This window comes from Gadus chalcogrammus, chromosome 10 (genome assembly GCF_026213295.1).
Source record: "Gadus chalcogrammus isolate NIFS_2021 chromosome 10, NIFS_Gcha_1.0, whole genome shotgun sequence".
NCBI classification, from domain to species: Eukaryota; Metazoa; Chordata; class Actinopteri; order Gadiformes; family Gadidae; genus Gadus; species Gadus chalcogrammus.
Window position 1 is genome coordinate 16,408,209 of NC_079421.1, and position 21,366 is coordinate 16,429,574.

Below are 21,366 nucleotides of genomic sequence, written 5' to 3' on the forward strand. Positions count from 1 at the left end.
GTTGTTCAATTATCTTGTGTTGTTATTATTATAAACATAACAATCAAAGTCAGCGCACAATAATAACCACACATGTTAAACTATAACCATCAAACAACAAACCAAACACAAAATCGATCCCATCGATTGTGCAACACAACACAACACCACACAAATGCAGAACCACAATGGATTTCAACAGGCGCCATCATGTGTTGATGTGCACACAGCTTTCATCGGCAGCATCACAGACTGGCTGCTCAACGAGTTCCCCGAGGGCGGGAGGATCGGCTTCGACCCGTTCGTCTTCTCCCTCAGTAAGAACCCTACCCCCCCCCCCCCCCCCCCCCCCCACCCCCAGCCCAGCTCAGGGTCAATAAAGCACTGACTCAAACACGCACACAGAGGAATATCGACGGACGCCTCCTCCGTCCGCGTGCTCGGCAGACTGTTGACTCGGGGGGTCGATGGGTCCTCTGTGCTCCCTCATCGTTGGCCCCTTGTTCTCCTCCCATTAGGAACACAGGAGTACCTCAACGCCGACTTGGCCCCGGGGAACCTGCTGCTCACCTCCGTCCCCGACAACCTGGTGGACGGGCTCTGGACCGACAGACCCCCCGTCCCCCCCTACAACCTCACCCGTCTCCCGGACCACATCATAGGTGTGTGTGAGGGTGTGTGCTTGTGGGAGTGTGTGTGTGTGTGTGTGTGTGTGTGTGTGTGTGTGTGTGTGTGTGTGTGTGTGTGTGTGTGTGACTGTGTGAGTGCGTATGTTTGTGTGTGTGTGTGTGTGTGTGTGTGTGTGTGTGTGTGTGTGTGTGTGTGTGTGTGTGTGTGTGTGTGTGACTGTGTGAGTGCGTATGTTTGTGTGTGTGTGTGTGTGTGTGTGTGTGTGTGTGTGTGTGTGTGTGTGACTGTGTGAGTGCGTATGTTTGTGTGTGTGTGTGTGTGTGTGTGTGTGTGTGTGTGTGTGTGTGTGTGTGTGTGTGTGTGTGTGTGTGTGTGTGTGTGTGTGTGTGTGTGTGTGTGTGTGTATGTGTGTGTGTGCATACTAATGTCATCGGAAAAAAAGGGATGTTCTTGTTTGGTGGCCATTATGGTGGCCAATAAATGCCAGTGAGCCAAGTAGATAGCTAACACATCACCATAAAATGGCCATAAAATGACCTTTCCAGGCATATTTTTTAGTTATTATTTATTGCTGACTGTCTAATCACTCTGGGACAGAGATAGGAACCCCATAAAACGATTTCTGAAGGACACTGGAATAACAGGAAATTATAAATCATAGGGACACCATTAAGCAATTTGAGTTTAATAAGGTAATTTGACACCGAAGCATTTTCATTAAATTTGACATTTAAAGTATGCACATTTTACGTTTTTGCACAATAGCGTAACAATGATATGATGAATATGCATTAATGATCAAATTTAAAAAGGGAACATTAAATGCCACATGATGCCTATTTTATATTTTATATATTTTATGTTAACGGGAAGAGGGAGGAGGGGTTCCTTTCCCGATATTAATCCCTAATGTGTGTGTATTTGTGTGAATGCTTGTGCGCATGTGTGTGTGTTGTGTGTGTTTGTGCATGCGTAAGTGTGTGTTTGTGTGTGTGTGTGTGTGTGTGTGTGTGTGTGTGTGTGTGTGTGTGTGTGTGTGTGTGTGTGTGTGTGTGCGTTGTATGTGTTTGTGCCTACGTCTGTGTGTGTGTGTGTGTGTGTGTGTGTGTGTGTGTGTGTGTGTGTGTGTGTGTGTGTGTGTGTGTGTGTGCGTTGTATGTGTGTGTGTGTGTGTGTGTGTGTGTGTGTGTGTGTGTGTGTGTGTGTGTGTGTGTGTGTGTGTGTGTGTGTGTGTGTGTGTGTGTGTGTGTGTGTGTGAGTGTGTGTGTTTGTGCCTGTGTCTGTGTGTGGGTGTTTGTTTGTGCCTGCACCTGTGTGTGTGTGTGTGTGTGTGTTTGTGTCTGCATCTGTGTATGGGGGTGTGTGCATCCGTGTGTGTGTCTCTGTGTGTTTACAGGAAGAACTTGGCAGATGAAGGTGGACGCCATTCGAATGGAGATGATGGCCAATCCATACAAGCCCACTGCTCTCTTGCTTTCTGCCCTGGACGAGACCGCCTGTAAGAAGCCCGGTCGATACACATTGGTCATAGCATGGCCGTTACGCTGAAGACACGCAGCACACAAACATCGCACAAACATCACTTATTGCTTCAATGCATTCAGCTCACATTATAAGACACATAGGAACTAGCAGGAATATATTACATATATTCTATGTATATATGTGTTCGTACAACCCTTGGATTGTGTTTATAACACATTAATAATACATTTTCTCAAAAAGAAAATAAAGGTGAAATTGTATATGCTAACTTGTAGCGTGGTACATTAGTACAACTCTATCCAGCTATGGGTGAGAAACGCCGGCCTCTCCAGCGTTTCCAGCGCCGTGTCTTGAGAGGAATGACCTGTGTCTCTCCTCTCAGGGCTGTTCAACCTGCGTGGGAACGACATCCCACACAACCCCTTCTTCTACTCCTACACCCTGCTGACCATGGAGGAGATCTGGCAAGCCGACCTCCGCGTAGCACAGCAACGTCCCAACCTCTGAGTTGTGATGTCGTCATTAATGTGCTACACTTGTCCTTTGGTTTCCTTCCTTTCTCTCCATTCCTCATCCTCAGATTAGATTTTCTTTTCATTCCTTAATTTCTTCCTTCATCGTCAGGTTTTCTACTTCCTTCTCTTCCTTATATCGTCCGTTCTTCCCATCTTTCTTTTTATCTTCATTCCTTCCTACCTTCCAATCTATTTATCTTTCCAAATAGCTTTCTATTTGTCTCTTAGTGTGATCTTGTGACTCCTATTTCTCTCCGCCTTATCTTTCCGTTTATCTTTGTACTGTTTTATCTTAGTGTGATATTGTGACTCCTATCGCTCACTCTCTCTTCCTATCTCTCCGTTCTTCTGTGTTGTTTTATCTTTGTGTGTCACTGTGACCCCCCCCCCTCTCTCTCTCTCGCTCTCTCTCTCTCTCTCTCTCTCTCTCTCTCTCTCTCTCTCTCTCTCTCTCTCTCTCTCTCTCTCTCTATCTCTCGTTCCATTCTTCTGTGTTCTGTTTTATCTTAGTGTCAGCTTGTGACCCCCCTCTCTCCCTCTCTCTCTCTCTCTCTCTCTCTCTCTCTCTCTCTCTCTCTCTCCCTGTGTGTGCGTCAGGCTCTTTGTGCACACCGAGCGCGTGCCAGAGGACCTGCAGGCCTACCTGAACTCCTCGTGTGTGCAGAGCATGTGTGTCCAGCTCAGGGAGTACGATGCGGTGCGCCTGGACCTGGCGGCCTACGTGCTCTCACCCGGAGTAAAGGTCTGGGTGGGCACCGAGTACACCAACTACGCCCTGTACGAGGTCATCTCCGCACAGGTGGGAGGAAGGTTCTAGACCCCAGGCCTAGTTGCATTGTTTTTAGATATTTGTTTCGATATGGTCCAGTTGTGCAGATGCCCTGGCACACTGATTCCAGCTCATTACAGAATCCAAAGAGAAATGTATTATTAGAACTATTTTTTGTTCAAGGTTGAATAATAATTATATTATTCTTCTATAACTTTTGAGATTTTAAAATTTCTCTCTCTCTCTCTCTCTCTCTCTCTCTCTCTCTCTCTCTCGCTCTCTCTTTCTCTCTCTCTCGCTCTCTCTCTCTCTCTCATGCAGGATAAGCTGGTGACCAGTTCGTATTCTCCCGTGTTGACCAGTAAGGCTGTGAAAGACGAAATGGAGCAACGCATCTTGAGAAATGCTCACGTAAGTCGGTCAGAAACACCCGTACTTGCAAACAAACACACATGCACACATACAACTACACACAAAAAGGAGTACATTGTTCATTTACAACAAACATAAATCCATCCATTCCATATCACCCCACTTATCACATCTTACAGTCAATACACTGGCAATCTTTATGAGTGGAGCCGTGTTCAGAGGCTTTTAATAGATGCGGGTCACACCTGACCGAGCAATGCATGGCCTTGATACCTTTATGGCTGCGCTTGCTGGCGTCACCGCTGTTCAAGCACCCGGGAAACTGTCACCAATATTAACAGTAATTCCTTGTTTCTGTACGTTCAGGTGAGGGATGCCGTGGCAGTCATCCAGCTGCTAATGTGGCTGGAGACAGCCGTCCCCCGGGGCAAAGAGACCGAGCTCAGTGCCGCCCACTACGTCAATGAGTGTCGCAGGTAGGGGAGCCACAATCTGCCACACACACACACACACATACACACACACACACACACACACACACACACACACACACACACACACGCAGACACACACATGCATGCACTCACACACAGGAAGGCCCGAACACCTTTACAAATGCATGCACACCTGCACACAAACACACACACACACACACACACACACACACACACACACACACACACACACACATACACATTAAAGGGACGAGGCCACATTCATATTTTACTTATAGAATACTGGAGAATCACTCAATTGTGTTACTGTATGGAAGTATTTTCAATTACTAGAATAACGTTTGATAATAGAGCTTAACCACCAATAAAATATATTATAAGTAATCTACTTCAAATAAGGTAAAAGGTCATGTAATTAACAAGCGTCCACTTTACTGCCTTTGACCACGTTTTCCCACTGAGGATCATTAGTTTGACTTCATAGATATATTTCACACGTGCAACTTTATCTCAGCAAGCAGAAAGACAGTCGAGGCCCCAGCTTCGAGACCATCTCCGCCAGTGGCCCCAACGCGGCCCTCGCTCACTACAGGTACAGCGTCAGCGCACGGGGTTCAGGGTACTGAGATCTGTTTGCAACGTGAACCAACGCTCCACGTCCTAACGATCATGTGTCGAATCACAGCCCAACAAACGAGACCGATAGAAAGCTCACCGTCGACGAAATGTATCTGATTGACTCCGGGGGCCAGTATCTGTAAGTAGAAGGATTTGTCTTTAAAGATGTTGTGCATCAATTATAATTCAATTATAATAATTCTTTAGAATGAATGCGTCTCACTCCTATTACTGTACTGTTAGCGACGGCACAACAGACATTACCAGGACTGTCCATTGGGGGACTCCCACGGCAATGCAACGGGTAGGATTTCTGAACAAACATTTCTGGTTTTAGCTACAGTGATGCCACCTGCACTTTTTGCGTGTTCCTTTATTCTTCTAATCATTGTACATTCAGAATGAAACAAAATGATCTGGATTATTCCCCTGTCGTTCCAATAACTAAAATGGCTCAATGCGTGATTCATTAGGAGGCCTTCACTCGGGTTCTCATGGGAAACATCGAAATATCTCGAACCATCTTCCCCTCGAGAACAAAGGGTAAGGCGCAACCACATATCGACGGAAATGCGACACATTAAGCCGGTCTGACTCAAAGTCATGTTATCCGGAGCGCTTCGGTTCCGGTTCACACCGGTTCCTGAAGGCAGGGAGTGTTTCCTGAAGGTGCAAGTGTTTCCTGAAGATGGCTTTCTTTGACCAACAGGCGTAAACATGGAGATGCTGGCCCGCCGTGCATTGTGGGAGGTGGGCCTGAACTACGGCCATGGCACCGGGCACGGGATAGGAAACTACTTTGGGGTTCATGAGTGTACGTAGTGCTTCTTCTCTTCAGGGCCCAGGGTGTGTGACTGGAATAAATACACTCGTATTTGTGTCGTTTTTTGTGTCATACTATAATTCAGTTTCCAGAATAAAGTTAACAATTTAACAGGAACGGTTAAGCGAGGAGAAACCATGAATTAAAGCCTTATTGAGTGAATGAGTGATACATTTTTAATGAATCCTGTCTTCACAGCCTCAGACTATGGATGAATTATGAAATAGTCAAATGTGTTGTGTGATATGAATAAGAAAACTGAATTTGGTTCTCGTTGCTGTTCAGGGCCAGTCGGATTTGGTTCCAACAACGTACCCTTCACAGAAGGCATGTTCACCTCTATAGGTAAACCTTCTCAAACTGGCTGACACTGTGACTTTAAAAAATACATGCATCCACTCCCTCACTGTGAGAGTCATTTAACAGTTTTTGATCATCATAAATTTGATTGGGTGGGGGTGATAGTGCAGCCAAAAGGTCCTGAATTTCAACTGGTGGCAGCCTGCCTGCTCAATGTATCGATATTCACTGCAATCTGCTTTGGGTAAAAGCTTCTTCTCAATGACCACATTTTAAATAGTAATAAATACTGAGTGTTGTTCTCTTAGAACCTGGATATTACAAGGACGACGACTTCGGCATCAGGATTGAAGACATTGCCGTGACTGTACCCGCCCGCACAAAGGTACTGATACAGGAATACATATACTTGATCTAAATGAACCACAGGAATTCATTTGTCAGTAGAGTCGACCCAAAACGAGATTTGACACTGACTTCATAAGGAAATGTTATTCAGTCTTAATTGTGTCTTTGTACCCTGTAGTACAACGACCAGACCTACTTGACCTTTGACACTGTCTCCCTGGTACCGTACGACCGGAAACTGATTGATACCACCCTCCTCAGTGAGGAACAGGTACTCTATGTTGCTATTTCTTTTCATAAACAGATTGTCCATATAATTGTCCTATTTTCCAGGTTGTTATTGTTGTTTTTGCAGGATATATGTTTATTATATAAAGTATATATAGTCAGTCAACTTACAGTCAATATATAGTCAAAATATAGTAAAAAAAAATGTAGATGTTTGTAGGCCCTTCAAAAATGCGCTGTAAGTAGGACATACTCCAGATAATACCCACTGGAGCTGTTGGTGTGAACGCAAATGTCAAAATACGCCCCTCTGGATTTTACCCGGCCAGGCCGCTAGTGTAAAGTCTGGAGAATCAGAGAGCCAGAGAATTCCCAACAAGCGAGTAGGCGTATGGCTGACATGTTTATGACCATTCTAGCATGCAACTGGAGCTAAACCAGCGTGCTTCGCACTTTTCTCTTCTTGCCTGCATTGTTTGCGTTCTCTTCGTACTGTTTGTTACACGTCCTGCCTCCCACACACACAAGGGCGACAATTTTAGACCACTGAAATTTAATTTTTTTAATTTTTTTTTAATCTTTTCACCTGTTTAAAACCCATTTGGGACCCACCACATCTGAAATCTCTTTCATTTTCCTGGAAGACACGTGTTTCTTTATGAATTCCCCCATCGCTGACTTTCCTATGAGGCTGCTCTTCAACCCACAGCTAAAAAAGAGTAAATAAACCCTGTGTTATCTGTGTTCATTCGGCGGTGTGTGGGCGGTGTGTGTGATTGGACGTGGGAGCAGAACACACGCACAAAAAAGAGCAATTTATTTCCTTCTATAAATGCGATATTATGATTGACAGCTTGATCATAAAAAAAAAATTAAGGTATTTTAGCAAAACCAATGTACGTTTATTGCTTGGCTGCTTGCGTGCATCTGCTGAAGATACACAGAAATATCACCCATGCGTTCCGGTTTTCTCGTTGCCCTAGATACGATGGCTGAACCGCTACTATAACACCATCCGGGTGCACATGGGCCCCGAGCTGGACCGGCAGGGGCTGCAGAGGGAGAAGGAGTGGATGCTTCAGAACACGGAGGCCTTCCAGACGGCCGGTTCCTCCAGAGCCCTGTCGTCCTTCACGCTCAGCGTGGCCGCTCTCACCGTGGCTCTACTCCAGCACGTCCTCTGAGGAACACCGTCCCTCTCTCTCTCCCTCTCTCTCTCGACACCGCCATGACTTCTACGCTTCTGTCCTATCCCTCAGTCTCCTAACTCAATCTTTGTGTGTAGTCTATATCGGAGACTTCTAAAGAGTTCCACCGAATTGGGGAAACTCCAGAAAAAAATGCTTATTGTCGGTAGTGCAGGTGATGCAATTTTAGAGCAAGGTGTGTTTTGTGTTTTTACCAGAGATGACGCTGTTGCTGAGGGTAGATTCGGAGAGATGGATTCGGAGAGAAGTGATAAAGATGTTTTGCTCGAGTAGGTTCCTCTTTCAGTGAGCCGCTTAGAGAGAGGCACTGGTGTTCTTTTACTTCTAGAATCAATCTTGTGTGTGTGTGTGTGTGTGTGTGTGTGTGTGTGTGTGTGTGTGTGTGTGTGTGTGTGTGTGTGTGTGTGTGTGTGTGTGTGTGTGTGTGTGTGTGTTTGTGTGTGTCGGTTATTGAGTACAATAGTTGTAAAGTAATTGTTTTTGTTAGTTTTTCTATGAATATGATCGTTGTGAAATGTCTTATATGTTTAAATTATAAATGTATACCCTCTCAAAGGGGTCTTTTGGAAATGGATATTCTATTACTAATAAATGAAGGCTCTTTAAATATTATTGTCTCATAATGCTTTAAACCAAACAATGATACAACGTTTATTTCAGGATCATGTTGCCAGAGTTGTTGAAGTGGTTGCAACTCACTTTAAACTCTTTAAAACAATCACTGTTTAAAACAAGTAAAATACTGTATGTGTGTGTGTGTGTGTGTGTGTGTGTGTGTGTGTGTGTGTGTGTGTGTGTGTGTGTGTGTGATTGTGTGGGCGTTTAAGTCTGCGTGTGTGCTTTGATGTGTGTGTGTGTGTGTGTGTGTTTGTAAGGCGAAACCTTTGCGTTACAATTCCAATTTACTCAACCTCAGATAAGTCCCCACATCTGAAGAGCCATTACGTATGAAAGAATGGTTGCCTGGCAACCCCCCCTGTCAAAGCTGCATGAAGGTGTAAGTGGGGACTACAACTCTGCTCAATAGGGTTAGGAGCCGTTTAGGGCCCGTCGCAAGTTAGTTGATACATTTTTCCCTGTACAAAGACAGTTGAGAGGTACTTCAGATGAAACACATGCAGCTGTGTTTCGAAAAGAAATAGTCACATATAGTTGATTAAAGCAGGTTCCATGAAAGAGGAACAATGGACTGGTGTCAACAAGATATCAGTTAGATGCTCTAAGCAGCACACGTTTGAGGTTTGTGGAGCGACGTTTGACTTTAACTCATGAACATTGGTTTACATGTGTCGCAGGTGAAACTAATACTCCCGCATCAAATGAAACTGTTGGATCGTCAACAAAATGTCAGTTATTTTCTGCTCTCGCTTTTGTTATTGCAGGAAGTCAAAGCCACTCTTTGATCGGAACAAGACAGGAAGCACAAATAGGGCACCCTCCTTCCCTGTTGTGTGGCTATTGCACTTCACAGAATTATTCAAATAAACCTCTATTTAAAATGAAACCCCTCACTTCCCCTCTCTACTCTCACCACTCATAGTGTTCATGTTCCTGCCAGGGACAATGTCCGTGTCTCATGCTGGCTGCTCTGCCAGCTCCTCAGTCTGGGTTGAGGAGACTTCATCGATGTCTCTGAAAAGTCCTAGTCTTGAGTCTCACAGTGACCCAGTTTAACATTAATGTATCCACAGCTGTACAAGGTGACTAGCAGCCTGTAGGCCACACACATGACTTCTGTTGAAGCCGTGCATCTTTATGCAGAAAACCACTACTCTGACTCTCCTTCTAGAGCCCACCGCTCAGCTTGTACATTGTTAATTTTTATCTCTCACTTCCATACTTCTTATTGTTGCAACAGTTATTTGCTCTAAAGGGCCACAAGCTGGTAACGTCTACAGCAGTCGGTTTCCTTTCATGTGAAACTGTGAGGGGCTTTACAATGCTAGAAATATTAACAACACTTGGAGTCCTCCGGTAATATTATGTGTATCTTGAGATAGATACAGAGCCAGCTAGCACCAACCCCTTCCTGTCTGTACTGTTTCATCTGAGAGATGGGCTAACCGCAAGCAAACTCTGGGACTCTCTTGGCTGAGAGAGCACGTTCATTGTAGGTTAAACCTTATATGAATGTGGATCAAACATCATACACGTCAAGAACTATGCATTTGAATGATCAAGTGCAAAAAAATTTAACACTATAGATCTAGACACTATAGAAACAACCTGAGTCACCCTAACCACTAGAACGTGTTGAACAAACTCAATGACCCCACACAACTAAGTGCAGACACCTAGCTGTAACTCATGTTTCCCTATACTGACTATGAACTTTGCAGAAGTAGGCTGTTAAAATAGATTAGATAGATTGTGAGTGCGCATTGCACTATAATATGTGGAGGATTCAGTTAAAACAAAATTAAGTTTTAAGAGGCTTTTAAGTAATTAGGTTCATTAGTAATTTGTTCTAAATGATGGATCTCACCATAGCATTACATAGTATGAAGCATATACATTGAATAATAAATAGCAGCATAGTAATCGTGTATGGATTCAGAGTCTTTGCTCACTGCTTAAGTGTGAGTGTGTATGTGAAATCCTAGTCTTGTGTGCAATACTGACGAATAACGAGCCATGCAGAATGCAGAGCATGACTACAGCCCCTGCTTTGGTTCCTGTCTCACCACGTGACTTCCTTTCAGGCTCTCTGACTTTTTCCTGCCGCGAGCTGCTCAGAAAGGTAGTCGAGCCTTCCTCTGTTTCCATCAGAGCGCTGAAAGCCCTGAAACGAGAGTCACACATACACACATCCCCATCCTTTAGTTTGGGCTCTTTTGTGTTGACACTGCCAGCCACTGAAGAAGATGCTGAGGAGGAAAACTTCCAATGCCTCGGAGAAGGACTCAGGACAGGTTTCAAAGAGAAAGGTGAGCAAGATGCCAGTCTGCCATTGTTGTTGTTGTGGTTGTTGTTGATATTTAGGATGATACTGCTGCTGTTGTCGTTTTCGTCTTCCGTTTCGTTTTCTTGAAACTATGCAGTAATGAGGTGATATGTAATGTGCTTTGTGTCATTAAGTGTCTACTCCAATGCAGATCTGACATTTTGAGTGAGTTTTTATACGCAAACCGATATAAGAAAAAAAAGGCTTAAAACAAAGTATTTTGTTTCAGGCATAAGAAGATTAAAACACAAAGTCGAGGACGGTTACGTTGAAGTTCCTCTAATGACTCAGGTTGCAGAAGTTTCTTGCAGCCTGAGTCATTTCATTTTCATGGCTTGGCTTGCCTCTTTCTAGTGGCGACCTCAACTCCTACACCCCACACCAGATCCACATTTCAGATTCTGCATGGTTGGTTTTGCGGTCTGATCAATGCTGTAACACGGTTTGCCTTCACCAGCGCAGCTAGAACATAAATGTCAGGAGGAGGTTCATGCATATTCATACATGTATTTGGTGATGAGGAACAGAGGTATACTCATATTTGTTTAGCACTGGGTTCGTGTTTAGAGATAAGTGTTTATAGGAAGCAGAACTCAACAAAAGTGAAATGCAATTCAATGAAATATAGCTGGGTTGATTCCCCAGGAACAAACACACACACACACACACACACACACACACACACACACACACACACACACACACACACACACACACACACACACACACACACACACACACACACACAAGCCAAGGTTGACTACCAAGGTTAATGCTTAATGTCTGATCTGTTTGGTGGTCGACTGTTGCTCAAGCTGCATCTGTTTCCTGTGGTGTCAACCAAAACACTTGCGAACCGATTGAGTTATGCTTGTAGACTGTAAAGTAGCTCAGGGCCACATAGGGATGTATCTATATCTTCCAGTACAACAATAGAGTCACCTCTACATGTTAGGAGCGCACCAGGGCGTTCGTGTTACAGGACATGATGCCAGTAGGCGATGGCGTTAGGCAATAACAGAAAATAATATCTAAGTTACACAATATCAAATTTTTGATTTTATTTTTACTCTTCCTCAATAAGGGCGACTTGAACAAGTATTTCTCTTTTTGATGTACTTTTCCACATGGGATTCATCAAGTAAATCTTACTTCAGACTGGAAGAATTGGATGATAATAAAACAAATTTTCAGCTTAAAAAAATCCCTTTGTGTGGTGATTCTTATCTAACTATAGTGTAATGATTCGTCTCTCTTGGGCTCTTCTACCAACAACATTCAAGCTGCAACCAAGAAAATTATAATCTTCTGATTACCGATACTGATAAGCAGCTCAGGAAATGACATATCCTAGTCTAGTTTCTATTTCACACACTAGTACCTCACAGTAACATATTATGCAAAATCAAAATGTGTGTTCATAGATGAATAATTTACGATGATGATTGAGATCAAATCATGAAACAAAATACATTACTGTAGATGGAGTTTTTTTGTGACTGTAGCTAATTACAATGAATTATAATGTCTTTCCAGATCAGTCTTCAGAGGTCCAGCAGCTTCAAGGATTTCATGAAGCCCAAGTCTCCCATAGCGGCCGAAGAACTTCACTGGGATGAGCCTGTGAGTTGGAATTCACTTATTCACGCACATGAACACTTGCTCCCTTACATAGACACTCACTCACTCACCTACTCACTCATTCACATAGACAGTCACCCACTCACTCACTCACTCACTCACTCACTCACTCACTCACTCACTCACTCACTCACTCACTCACTCACTCACTCACTCACTCACTCACTCACTCACTCACTCACCCACTCACTCACTCACATAGACACTCACTCACTCATTTACATAGACACTTACTCACTCACCCACCCCCTCCCTTACATAGACACTCACCCACTCACTCTGGCACATACACTCACTCAATCTCTTGTTCAACTACTCACTCACTCACACACCCAATCACTCACTCCATCACATGTACACTCGCCCCCTCACCCCTCTGACCCATCACTCTTTCACCAACTCACCCACTCACCTACCCAGTTCCCTCACCTGGTCACTTGCCCATTCACCCAACCATTCTCACACACAAAGAAAGAAAAGAAAAGGGAACACATGCATATATATACAGTTCCCTTGTGCTGCTCAGTTCCTAGATATAGTTTCCGACTGGGAACTCAGCATGTTTCCCCAGCATAGATGTATTTAAATGAAATGTCACAGTGCCTTGTAGCCACAGGCAAATGAAAGCGCAATTTCATCGAGATTGAAATTGTGGATTATAAGATTATAAAAGCGTATAATTCGATAAAATATCCTCCTCCTCAAACGTTGTATCGTGTGGATTGTGTTCGTCATACTTTACATATCGCGGGAGGAAGTCAGGCAAAACATGCAATTCAAAAGAAAGAGAGTGAGATTGAGGACGATGGTGTTGCACTGCATCGAGCCATTACGCTTCTGCACTCAGACAGGATGTCCTGTGTAAGCCAACCAGGCAGAGAACCTGTGTCTCAGAAGCACAGGTTAGCAGACAGGCTCTCGCAGTGCCAGGGATTATTGCCTCATAAAAACTGTCAGCAGCACTGTTAGCTTTCACTCAGGTCTCAAGTCCATGTTGCCTGGTTTATATAGCCTGATGTCCCTGGTGATGACGGCCATGTATGTGTATTTGTGTATGCATTTACGTAGATACGTATGCATGTACATTTTCTGTTGTGTGTGTGTGTGTGTGTGTGTGTGTGTGTGTGTGTGTGTGTGTGTGTGTGTGTGTGTGTGTGTGTGTGTGTGTGTGTGTGTGTGTGTGTGTGTGTGGGTGCCTGTGTGTGTGTGTGTGTGTGTGTGTGTGTGTGTGTGTGTGTGTGTGTGTGTGTGTTTGTGTGTGTGTGTGTGTGTGTGTGTGTGTGTGTGTGTGTGTGTGTGTGTGTGTGTGTGTGTGTGTGTGTGTGTGTGTGTGTGTGTGTGTGTGTGTGTGTGTGTGTGTGTGGGTGCGTGCCTGTGTGCCTGTGTGTGCGTACCTGTGTGTATATGAGGATGTGTGCTCAAGCATGTGTGTGCATAGAAATGGTGTATGTCTGTGTGCAGTCACACAGAGTATTTGAGGGTTGATTTGTTTGGAAAAGTCAATGAGTTATAATTTTTATAGTACTTAATTGTATTCAATGAATGTTATTGTCAGCAAAAACGACATTGATATAAGACCTTGCATGATTAAATGTCATTGAATCCTGCCAATCATTTGCAACATTTGAAACAGTTTGACAATTTTATGAAACATACAAATGTGTAATAGTAACCAGAACATCAATGGCATTTCAGGAGAATGTCACTGTGGATGAAGCTGTGAAGAGCGGCAGCAAGCAGGGAAAGTCATGGCGAAACGTCATCTCCCGCACTATGACCCGCAAGACATCCAAGCAGGTCCAGAAGGCTCTGGCTGAGGAGGGGGTGAGGCCTATCAAAGACATTCCCAGGACCTCCTTCAACTAATAAATAGTCTTCATTCTGTCTCGTACTGTTTAGCTCATATTTGTCAATATGAGAAAATATAGCAAAGATATTATATGCATATTTTTTAAAGAAACTTTTGAGATACATCTTTTTTTTATAAACATTGTGTACAGTTGTAGCTATGATGAAACATTAGACCTATTTTTAGAGAATTGGTTGAAACTGTTTAATACATATGAGCAACACAAGTTATTTTAGTTGAAATGTGAGGTAGCACAGAGATAAAAGTTCGTACAAAAGTAATACAGCAGCTTTAATGACCTATACTTCCTCAAGAGCTATATCAGCCGTTGCCTTCGCAAAAATACGTACAATGCTGCCCCCTAGTGATCACATGGTACACACAAAGTCTTTATTTTGATTCAGAACTACAGGAAGTTAAAGGGCATAATCAAATACTTAGTTAAAAGTATAAAAGTTGTACTACTAATTAAATTCAAGGTCAAACTTGGTTATGACTTGAAGATCTAAAACTATCCACGATTAAGCTAGTACATTACCCTAGTCGGCTACCCAAAAGCAAGACACAAGAGTAATTAGTTGGAGATTTATTTTAATGTCGATAGTAATAGAAGAAAATAGCACTTGAGGTAGAATTAGGAGTACAATTATGTGCAATGAGGTTTCCAGTCCCAGTTTTAAACTTACCAGAACTTTTCCATCGTCCTCCAAGAATGAGAGCTATGAGGAGAGCACCCTATCTCCATCTGACTGGCTTCCCGATCAGAGTGCTCCTCGGAACAGAACTTCCCTCTGTTCCTCGGGATCCGAAGAGACGGTGTCAGGCCCTCCGTCCAGACAACTCTCTGCAGGTAAACATGCGTCAGCAGACCCTTTGATCCAGTGTGACTCAGAGTCATCTCAGATACATGTCTAAGGAGAAGCTAGCTGCGAGGGCCTCTAGTTCGAGGATGCCACAACTAGACCTCTGCGATTGGAGATCAAAACCAATATCTCTCTAGAGATTATTAGTATGCGAGTTGAACTCGCATAATAATAATAATATGTTTATTCTACATGGCGCCTTTCTCACACTCAAGGTCGCTTTACAGATTCATGAGAGCCCAAACAGAGAAAGATAGAGAAAAACAGGCAGTAGAACAACACAAATAGAAATAAAAATCGATAATACATACAGAGGGTCTATGCAGTGGTGGAAGAGGAGAAGTGTTCTTGAGACAGAAAGGTCTTGAGGTGAGCTTTAAAGAGAGGGAAGGAGGGACAGTCACGGAGGGATTAAGGAAGGGAATTCCAGAGTTTCGAGGCCATGGCGCTGAAAGACCCGCCACCCAGGGTAGAAAGTCTAGTGCGGGGGGACAGAGAGGAGATTGTGGTAGCCATTATACTGTCCACCCTCCTCGATATAAACTCCAATATATTACGTAAAAAAAACAACGAAAGCAAGCGACTAAATCTGATCTGAGTGTTTTGTGGAATATTTGAATACAGTGTTGGGTTTGTTTACGTCTGTGTTTATCAGGCAGTGACAGACAGAGCCTGGACAGTGGCTACAGCCAGAGAGACAGCATGAGACTGGAAGAGCAAGGGGCCTCCTACCTGGGACCCTTCTGTGGTCGCGCCCTGGTCCACACCGACTTCACCCCCAGCCCATATGACATGGAGTCACTCAAACTACAAGTACGGCCCCCCTGTGTAGCAGAAACCCCCCCGCCTCTGTGTAAAGCAGTGGTCTTTTTCTGGGGGTGATTCGAAGGCACCATATTATGGTCCCCGTGGTAAAAAATAAATGTGTATTACCAATTGCTTAACTGGGCTGTTGAGCAGTCTAAACCTGCCAAAGAAGAACCATAAAAGGTCTGGTCGTTCCAGGGTGATTAGGGGGGCAATAGGGCCACTTGGCCCCTATTTTCAGAGTCTGAAATAGCTAGTATGAGATCATTTACAGCATTTTAAGATGTTGCTTTTATCCAAAGCGACTTACATCAGGTAATACACACACCGACAGCAGAGTCAACCATGCAAGGCGACAGCCAGCTCGTCAGGAGCAGTTTAGGGTTAAGTGTCTTGCTCAGGGACACATCAACACTCAGCTAGGAGGAGCTGGGGATCGAACTAGCAACCTATCGGTTACAAGACAACTGCTCTACCTCCTGAGCTAACCCGATCAGTTTTCTGAGTGGTCCTCCAAGGGATCAACGTGCGTTGTCATGATTAAAGTGTATAGCGTAAACATAGCCCATACATACAGTACGTCGGTGAGTTAGCCACAGGGCTTGGTTTGGCTTGTGATAACTGTACACCTTATCATGGCTTATACTGACCTTCACAGGGCAGGACTCAAAGGGGGTCAAACCGTGTGTCTGCCATCCTCCAAGACTCCAGAATGCTGTCGCTTCACTAAATCAAACCTCTCCCTCACAGAAAGGTGACATAATCCAGATCATCGAGAAGCCCCCCATGGGAATCTGGACGGGGAAATTGAACACCAAGGTGGGGTCCTTTAAGTTCATCTACGTCAACATCCTGCCGGAGGACAGCCCGCCGGTCCGGAGGAAGAGACCCCAGAGCAGGACAAGCCAGGCCCGGGGCAAACACCAGCAGCTGGAGGACGTCCTTGACAGGATCGGCCTCTGTGTAAGTTTACACCCTCCCTGGAGAGGATTCACTGCGGTCGCTCCTCCTGTCAGATGATAGGGCTATGCTATAGCCTCTACCACTCTCCTCACCATAGCATAGCAATGCACTTTTTATTATGTTCTGAGTTCATCCATGGTTATGTATCATTTTAATAAAATAGTTGTGTCTGTTTGTTTCAGGAGCTGGGGTCTCTGTTGTCCATGCATGGCTTCAAGGGCATCGATGATTTCGGGGGCTTGAGGGAATGTCACCTGAACGAGTTGAACATCACCGATCCCGAAAAGCGCAGCAAGATTCTGAAGGCGGTTGAGCTCCTGAGAGAGTGTACGTTTACATCCGGATCCTACCCACAGGCCCGCTACACATGGAGAATATACAATAGCAATCATAGTCCTGTTCCTCATCAAGAGATTCACGTTTGAAGAGGTCCCTCTTTTGAGTTTGTGAATATATTTTCATGAATGTACCCTTTAGATACCCTTCTGTATTTGTCATCAGCCTTTCAGCCTTTTTCTGCTCCAGAACATTCGATAGTCGGATACATTTCATACATTTGAATCGTACACTCGTCATGTTTTGCAGTTCTAATCATTATTGTGCCATTTCTCAGGAAGGCATTGATATGCGATCTTGTCTGCACCTCAGAATGCTCTTTATGTGTTGTTCAATTTGAACCGAAGGCCTGTAGCGATACCTGTGATTTGACTACCATTCCGGGTATTATCCCTGGGCTGTTAGAACACAACATTACTGCATTAGCAACTCTCCTGAGGGTCACAAAAATTGATTTAGGAGGATCAATTACAACATATACTTTTTCCCAAACTGATTGAGTCTCAACAGATGTGTCATGGTGGATCGTTGAGATGTTCTGTTTCATAGAAGTCGTCATCTCTCTTCCATTCCAGCTGAGGCAGGATCAGACTCTGAGGAGGAGGCGTCGGCTGAAAGCGAAAGCAAGCAAATCCGGGACTCGGGCTGTTTCGAGAGTTCCGAGAACCTGGCGACCCTACGCGAGGAGCCGAGGACAGAGACCAAGGTTCTACATGAGGAGACAGAGGAGGAGACTGAGCAGGAGGAGCAGACAGAGAAGCTGGATGAGGTCCAGCAGGAGCTAGAGGACCTGACGGTGCAATAGACACACTTAAGAGGAAGAGCACCACTTACAAACAGCTTTAGATCCCTCAGTTCCCCAGGACGCCAGTAGGGGGTAAGATACCACTGCAAATGTCTTGTACAATGGGAGAGGAACGGCTGGGAGAATGGAATGAGGACAGAAGTTGAAGAGACAATGATTTCCTGATATGAAGAGTAATACTGTTGGCTACAGTTGGGGTTCAACGCACAAACATGTAGCAATTTGTGTTTTTTGCTTTACAAATCGTTAACCATGTTCACATTTTACATGCAGCAATGTGTTTTTGGTTTTACAAATCGTTAACCATGTTCACATTTTGCCTTAAGTAGGCCTATAGCTGTTCATCTATCATGGATCAAAATTGCTGAGTTAGGATAAATGAACGGTTACTGATTATTACGTTATGCAAGTATTATGCTTTATGGAAATAATGCTTAACAATGATAGTTGCGTATTAATGTGTAATGTGTGTTATGTGAAACATAAACAAAAAAAAGTGAAAAGAATGCAGTTTGACACGGTGTAAATGGTAAGCATCAAAGTTTCATATCTATTTTTGCTATAATGACTAGTTAGCCTGAAATCCAATCAGTTGGTTGTTACTTTTTCACTTTGTATATATTAAGAGTTTGACTTTGTTGTACATAGAATTTAAATAAAAGTTTTGAATGGTTGCTTGTATCGTGACATGACCTCAGATTACACAGAAAAAAAAAATATATAACCTAAAGTCAACAAACACAATTAATAAGACAATAATTTTTATTTACCAGACACGTCAATCATGTAAAAACAAGTGAAGGGAATTTAATTAAATACTTATTAATCACAGTGTTATCAACTAAACAAGGGCAACATAAATAGGAATTCCATAAATGGCATAGTACAGTATTGATATACATGATGCTTGGGTTATAGATTGATCACATCGTTCGGATCCGACTAATGTTATCATGGAAATGATACAAACGATGAGCAAACGCTGACTTACCTCAAGCGACTATCGGCCGCATTCTGGTTGTTTAAAATTATTTGCAAAACACATCGAGCCAATGTGTTCTCATCTAAAAGCCTCAGTCGTTTTTCCCGTTAAAAACATCCTACACTTCATTTCAACATTAATGACACAAAATGACATGATATGAAATCACCCATGAATAACCAATCATATACATTCTTGCTTCTCGGTGCCTCAGAGCCTTCCGAGTCATTCAGAGCAATAAACTACACCGAGAGTGTCCATGGATACATCGTCAAATTTGGTTTATCCCAAATGAAACTGACGTAAATTTAACGATTTGGTGTTAGTGCCGTTTTACATTGATCATGAAAATGCATCTCAATGGAAAATATATATATTAGGGAGTCTTTCAAACTAAAAAGGTCAGCATTTACTGTTATACATTTACAGAAACGATGCGCTTGGCATGTTCACAATAATTCTCTTAGGAGCTCACATAACTTGATTATACCGTTCAATATATCAGATCATCACAACTCATTTAATCCTACAGATGGTATACCTTAAGTGCTGTTGTATTGAACGACTCATTCATCATCTCCGGATCTAAATCAAGAATAATACTGATGTTAAAAATCAAATATCTATACAGTTATATTTCAGAAACGTCTTGCATTGCATACAGCACGATGACACGAATACATACTAGCATCACACATCCCTTTAACATAAAGAGCCTCTCCCTATTTTGGCTTATCATCATTAAAACAAAATGACATTCAGGCCTTGTTTTAAAAAAAAAAAAACCGCTGTGTTTCCACAGCTGTTACAATTCAGAGGTGGTTAAAACTGTGGTGCAGTAATGTGTGACTAACTCCATCATATGCCTTAATCCATGTGATAATGAGCCAGTGACTTCAGAAGTAGCAGACTAGACTGCTGCACAGACCAACAGTCACAGCCAAAACTGTAGACGTGACTATAAAGAGTAGAGAGAGAGAGAGAGAGATGTGTTTCAAATAAATACAATAAAAATAATTGCGTTGTTTTGTTTTTGAACAAGGAATGGACAGTAAGTAAAAGAAAAGCTCTTGATTCCCTTTAAATAAGTGAGACTTGATCTGCAGAGCCTGATCCCCGACTACACTCTTGTTCGCCCTTACTCGGAGACTAGAGGAAAATCTCCCTCTTTGCCATCGGGGCACATTTCCGCATTTTTCCCCACTTCCCATCCTGTCTGATTGGGAGAGTTTGGAAAATGTTGACCGTAATCATCATCATCATCATCCTCATCGTTACTTCAGAGCACGAGGGTGTGTCGGCCGGTTTACCCTGTAGTACATCGGCGCTGTTGCCATGGATACGACAACGTGTTTATGTTAAGGCACTGTTACTGATGACTTTAGTACTGCGACTTATCAACAGCAACCTGGCCTGCGCTCTCGCATACCCAAAGCGAACACTGTGACCGTTCAGATGTCAGCGCTGGACGTGAGCAACATTGCACAACCACGACATAGCAACGGCATCACTCCCCTTGACATGTATATAAAAATGGAAAGACGGCAGTCAACGTTAAATCGGAAAGAAAATCCAAAATTTGAGAATAACAGTAGTAATTGCAGCAATACCAGATTACAAAGTACGATTGATCTAGAAGGGACGTTCACTGAGATATTTCTCGGTATCTCAGTTCAGACCCCCCCCATTACTAGACATCATCATAGTGCACAGACAGACTTATGTTTACTCGTGTAGGTGCACAACTGGACTCTACACTTATAACTAATCACAGAGCAACTATTAAAACCATGGATTGCATAGGGTAGGTTCTGTGTGCACTGGGGGAGAAAAACAAGGACGGGGATGAATGTATGGCGGTTAATGATGTACACGTGTCCAGGGAAGAAACATTGTCTTGGGAGACACTTGCAATCCTAAGAGAGTATATTGGAACTGGCCTTGTACAATAGGAGTCATCACAGCTATAATAAATAAAGTATCATTGACAATCATCAGAGTAAACCCATAGACAACGTGTGGACACGGTTGTACACTTGTATTATTTTCTTCTTTTTCTTTTTTTTTTTTAAGTTCAAGTTCCAAGAGTGTTCTACCTATGTCTTTTCCATGCAATGCTCAAGGGACCTAAGGAAGAGTCTGAGTTTTTTTCCCTGTTATATTACACACACACACACACACACACACACACACACACACACACACACACACACACACACACACACACACACACACACACACACACACACACACACACACACACACACACACACACACACACACACACACACACACCTCCCCCCGACCGACACACTGAGCGATACAGTCCATCATACAGTTCTGCCGCAGCCGCTGTTGGAAGTGAGACGAGGAGAAGGGGCTGTAGCGTCCGAGAGGAGGGCCCCAGCGTCCGAGAGGAGGGCCCCAGCGTAAAGTAGGGCAGGAC

The 21,366-nt window shown here is 43.6% G+C and overlaps 2 protein-coding genes across 2 annotated transcripts in view; both read left to right on the top strand.

Annotated features, from left to right (window-relative positions):
• Positions 1-8,337, top strand: part of xpnpep2 (X-prolyl aminopeptidase (aminopeptidase P) 2, membrane-bound) — a 15,948-nt gene extending 7,611 nt beyond the window's left edge. The window contains exons 7-22 of the mRNA XM_056601102.1: positions 210-296; positions 498-641; positions 2,006-2,107; positions 2,477-2,558; positions 3,207-3,408; positions 3,700-3,789; positions 4,117-4,226; positions 4,720-4,797; positions 4,891-4,962; positions 5,067-5,127; positions 5,297-5,366; positions 5,533-5,637; positions 5,932-5,991; positions 6,255-6,331; positions 6,473-6,565; positions 7,506-8,337. Of these exons, the coding sequence (XP_056457077.1) occupies positions 210-296; positions 498-641; positions 2,006-2,107; positions 2,477-2,558; positions 3,207-3,408; positions 3,700-3,789; positions 4,117-4,226; positions 4,720-4,797; positions 4,891-4,962; positions 5,067-5,127; positions 5,297-5,366; positions 5,533-5,637; positions 5,932-5,991; positions 6,255-6,331; positions 6,473-6,565; positions 7,506-7,706 (1,634 nt within the window). The 3' untranslated portion in view covers positions 7,707-8,337. The remainder of the gene's footprint in view (positions 1-209; positions 297-497; positions 642-2,005; positions 2,108-2,476; positions 2,559-3,206; positions 3,409-3,699; positions 3,790-4,116; positions 4,227-4,719; positions 4,798-4,890; positions 4,963-5,066; positions 5,128-5,296; positions 5,367-5,532; positions 5,638-5,931; positions 5,992-6,254; positions 6,332-6,472; positions 6,566-7,505) is intronic.
• A 2,111-nt stretch (positions 8,338-10,448) lies between these two features.
• sash3 (SAM and SH3 domain containing 3) lies at positions 10,449-21,245 on the top strand. The gene is made up of 8 exons (XM_056600691.1): positions 10,449-10,657; positions 12,211-12,297; positions 14,011-14,139; positions 14,876-15,014; positions 15,683-15,840; positions 16,585-16,797; positions 16,980-17,124; positions 17,709-21,245. The coding sequence occupies exons 1-8, from the start codon at positions 10,595-10,597 to the stop codon at positions 17,936-17,938; spliced, it is 1,164 nt and encodes a 387-aa protein (XP_056456666.1). The 5' UTR covers positions 10,449-10,594; the 3' UTR covers positions 17,939-21,245.
• Positions 21,246-21,366: the final 121 nt, after the last annotated feature.

What these genes read in the sequence shown, in the direction of transcription:
- sash3 (XM_056600691.1), top strand. Translation starts at nt 10,595, where the DNA reads ATGCTGAGGAGGAAAACTTCCAATGCCTCGGAGAAGGACTCAGGACAG. An exon ending in GTCCAGACAACTCTCTGCAG is followed by an intron (nt 15,015 to 15,682) that starts GTAAACATGCGT and finishes TGTGTTTATCAG; the next exon opens with GCAGTGACAGACAGAGCCTG. An exon ending in GGTTGAGCTCCTGAGAGAGT is followed by an intron (nt 17,125 to 17,708) that starts GTACGTTTACAT and finishes CTTCCATTCCAG; the next exon opens with CTGAGGCAGGATCAGACTCT.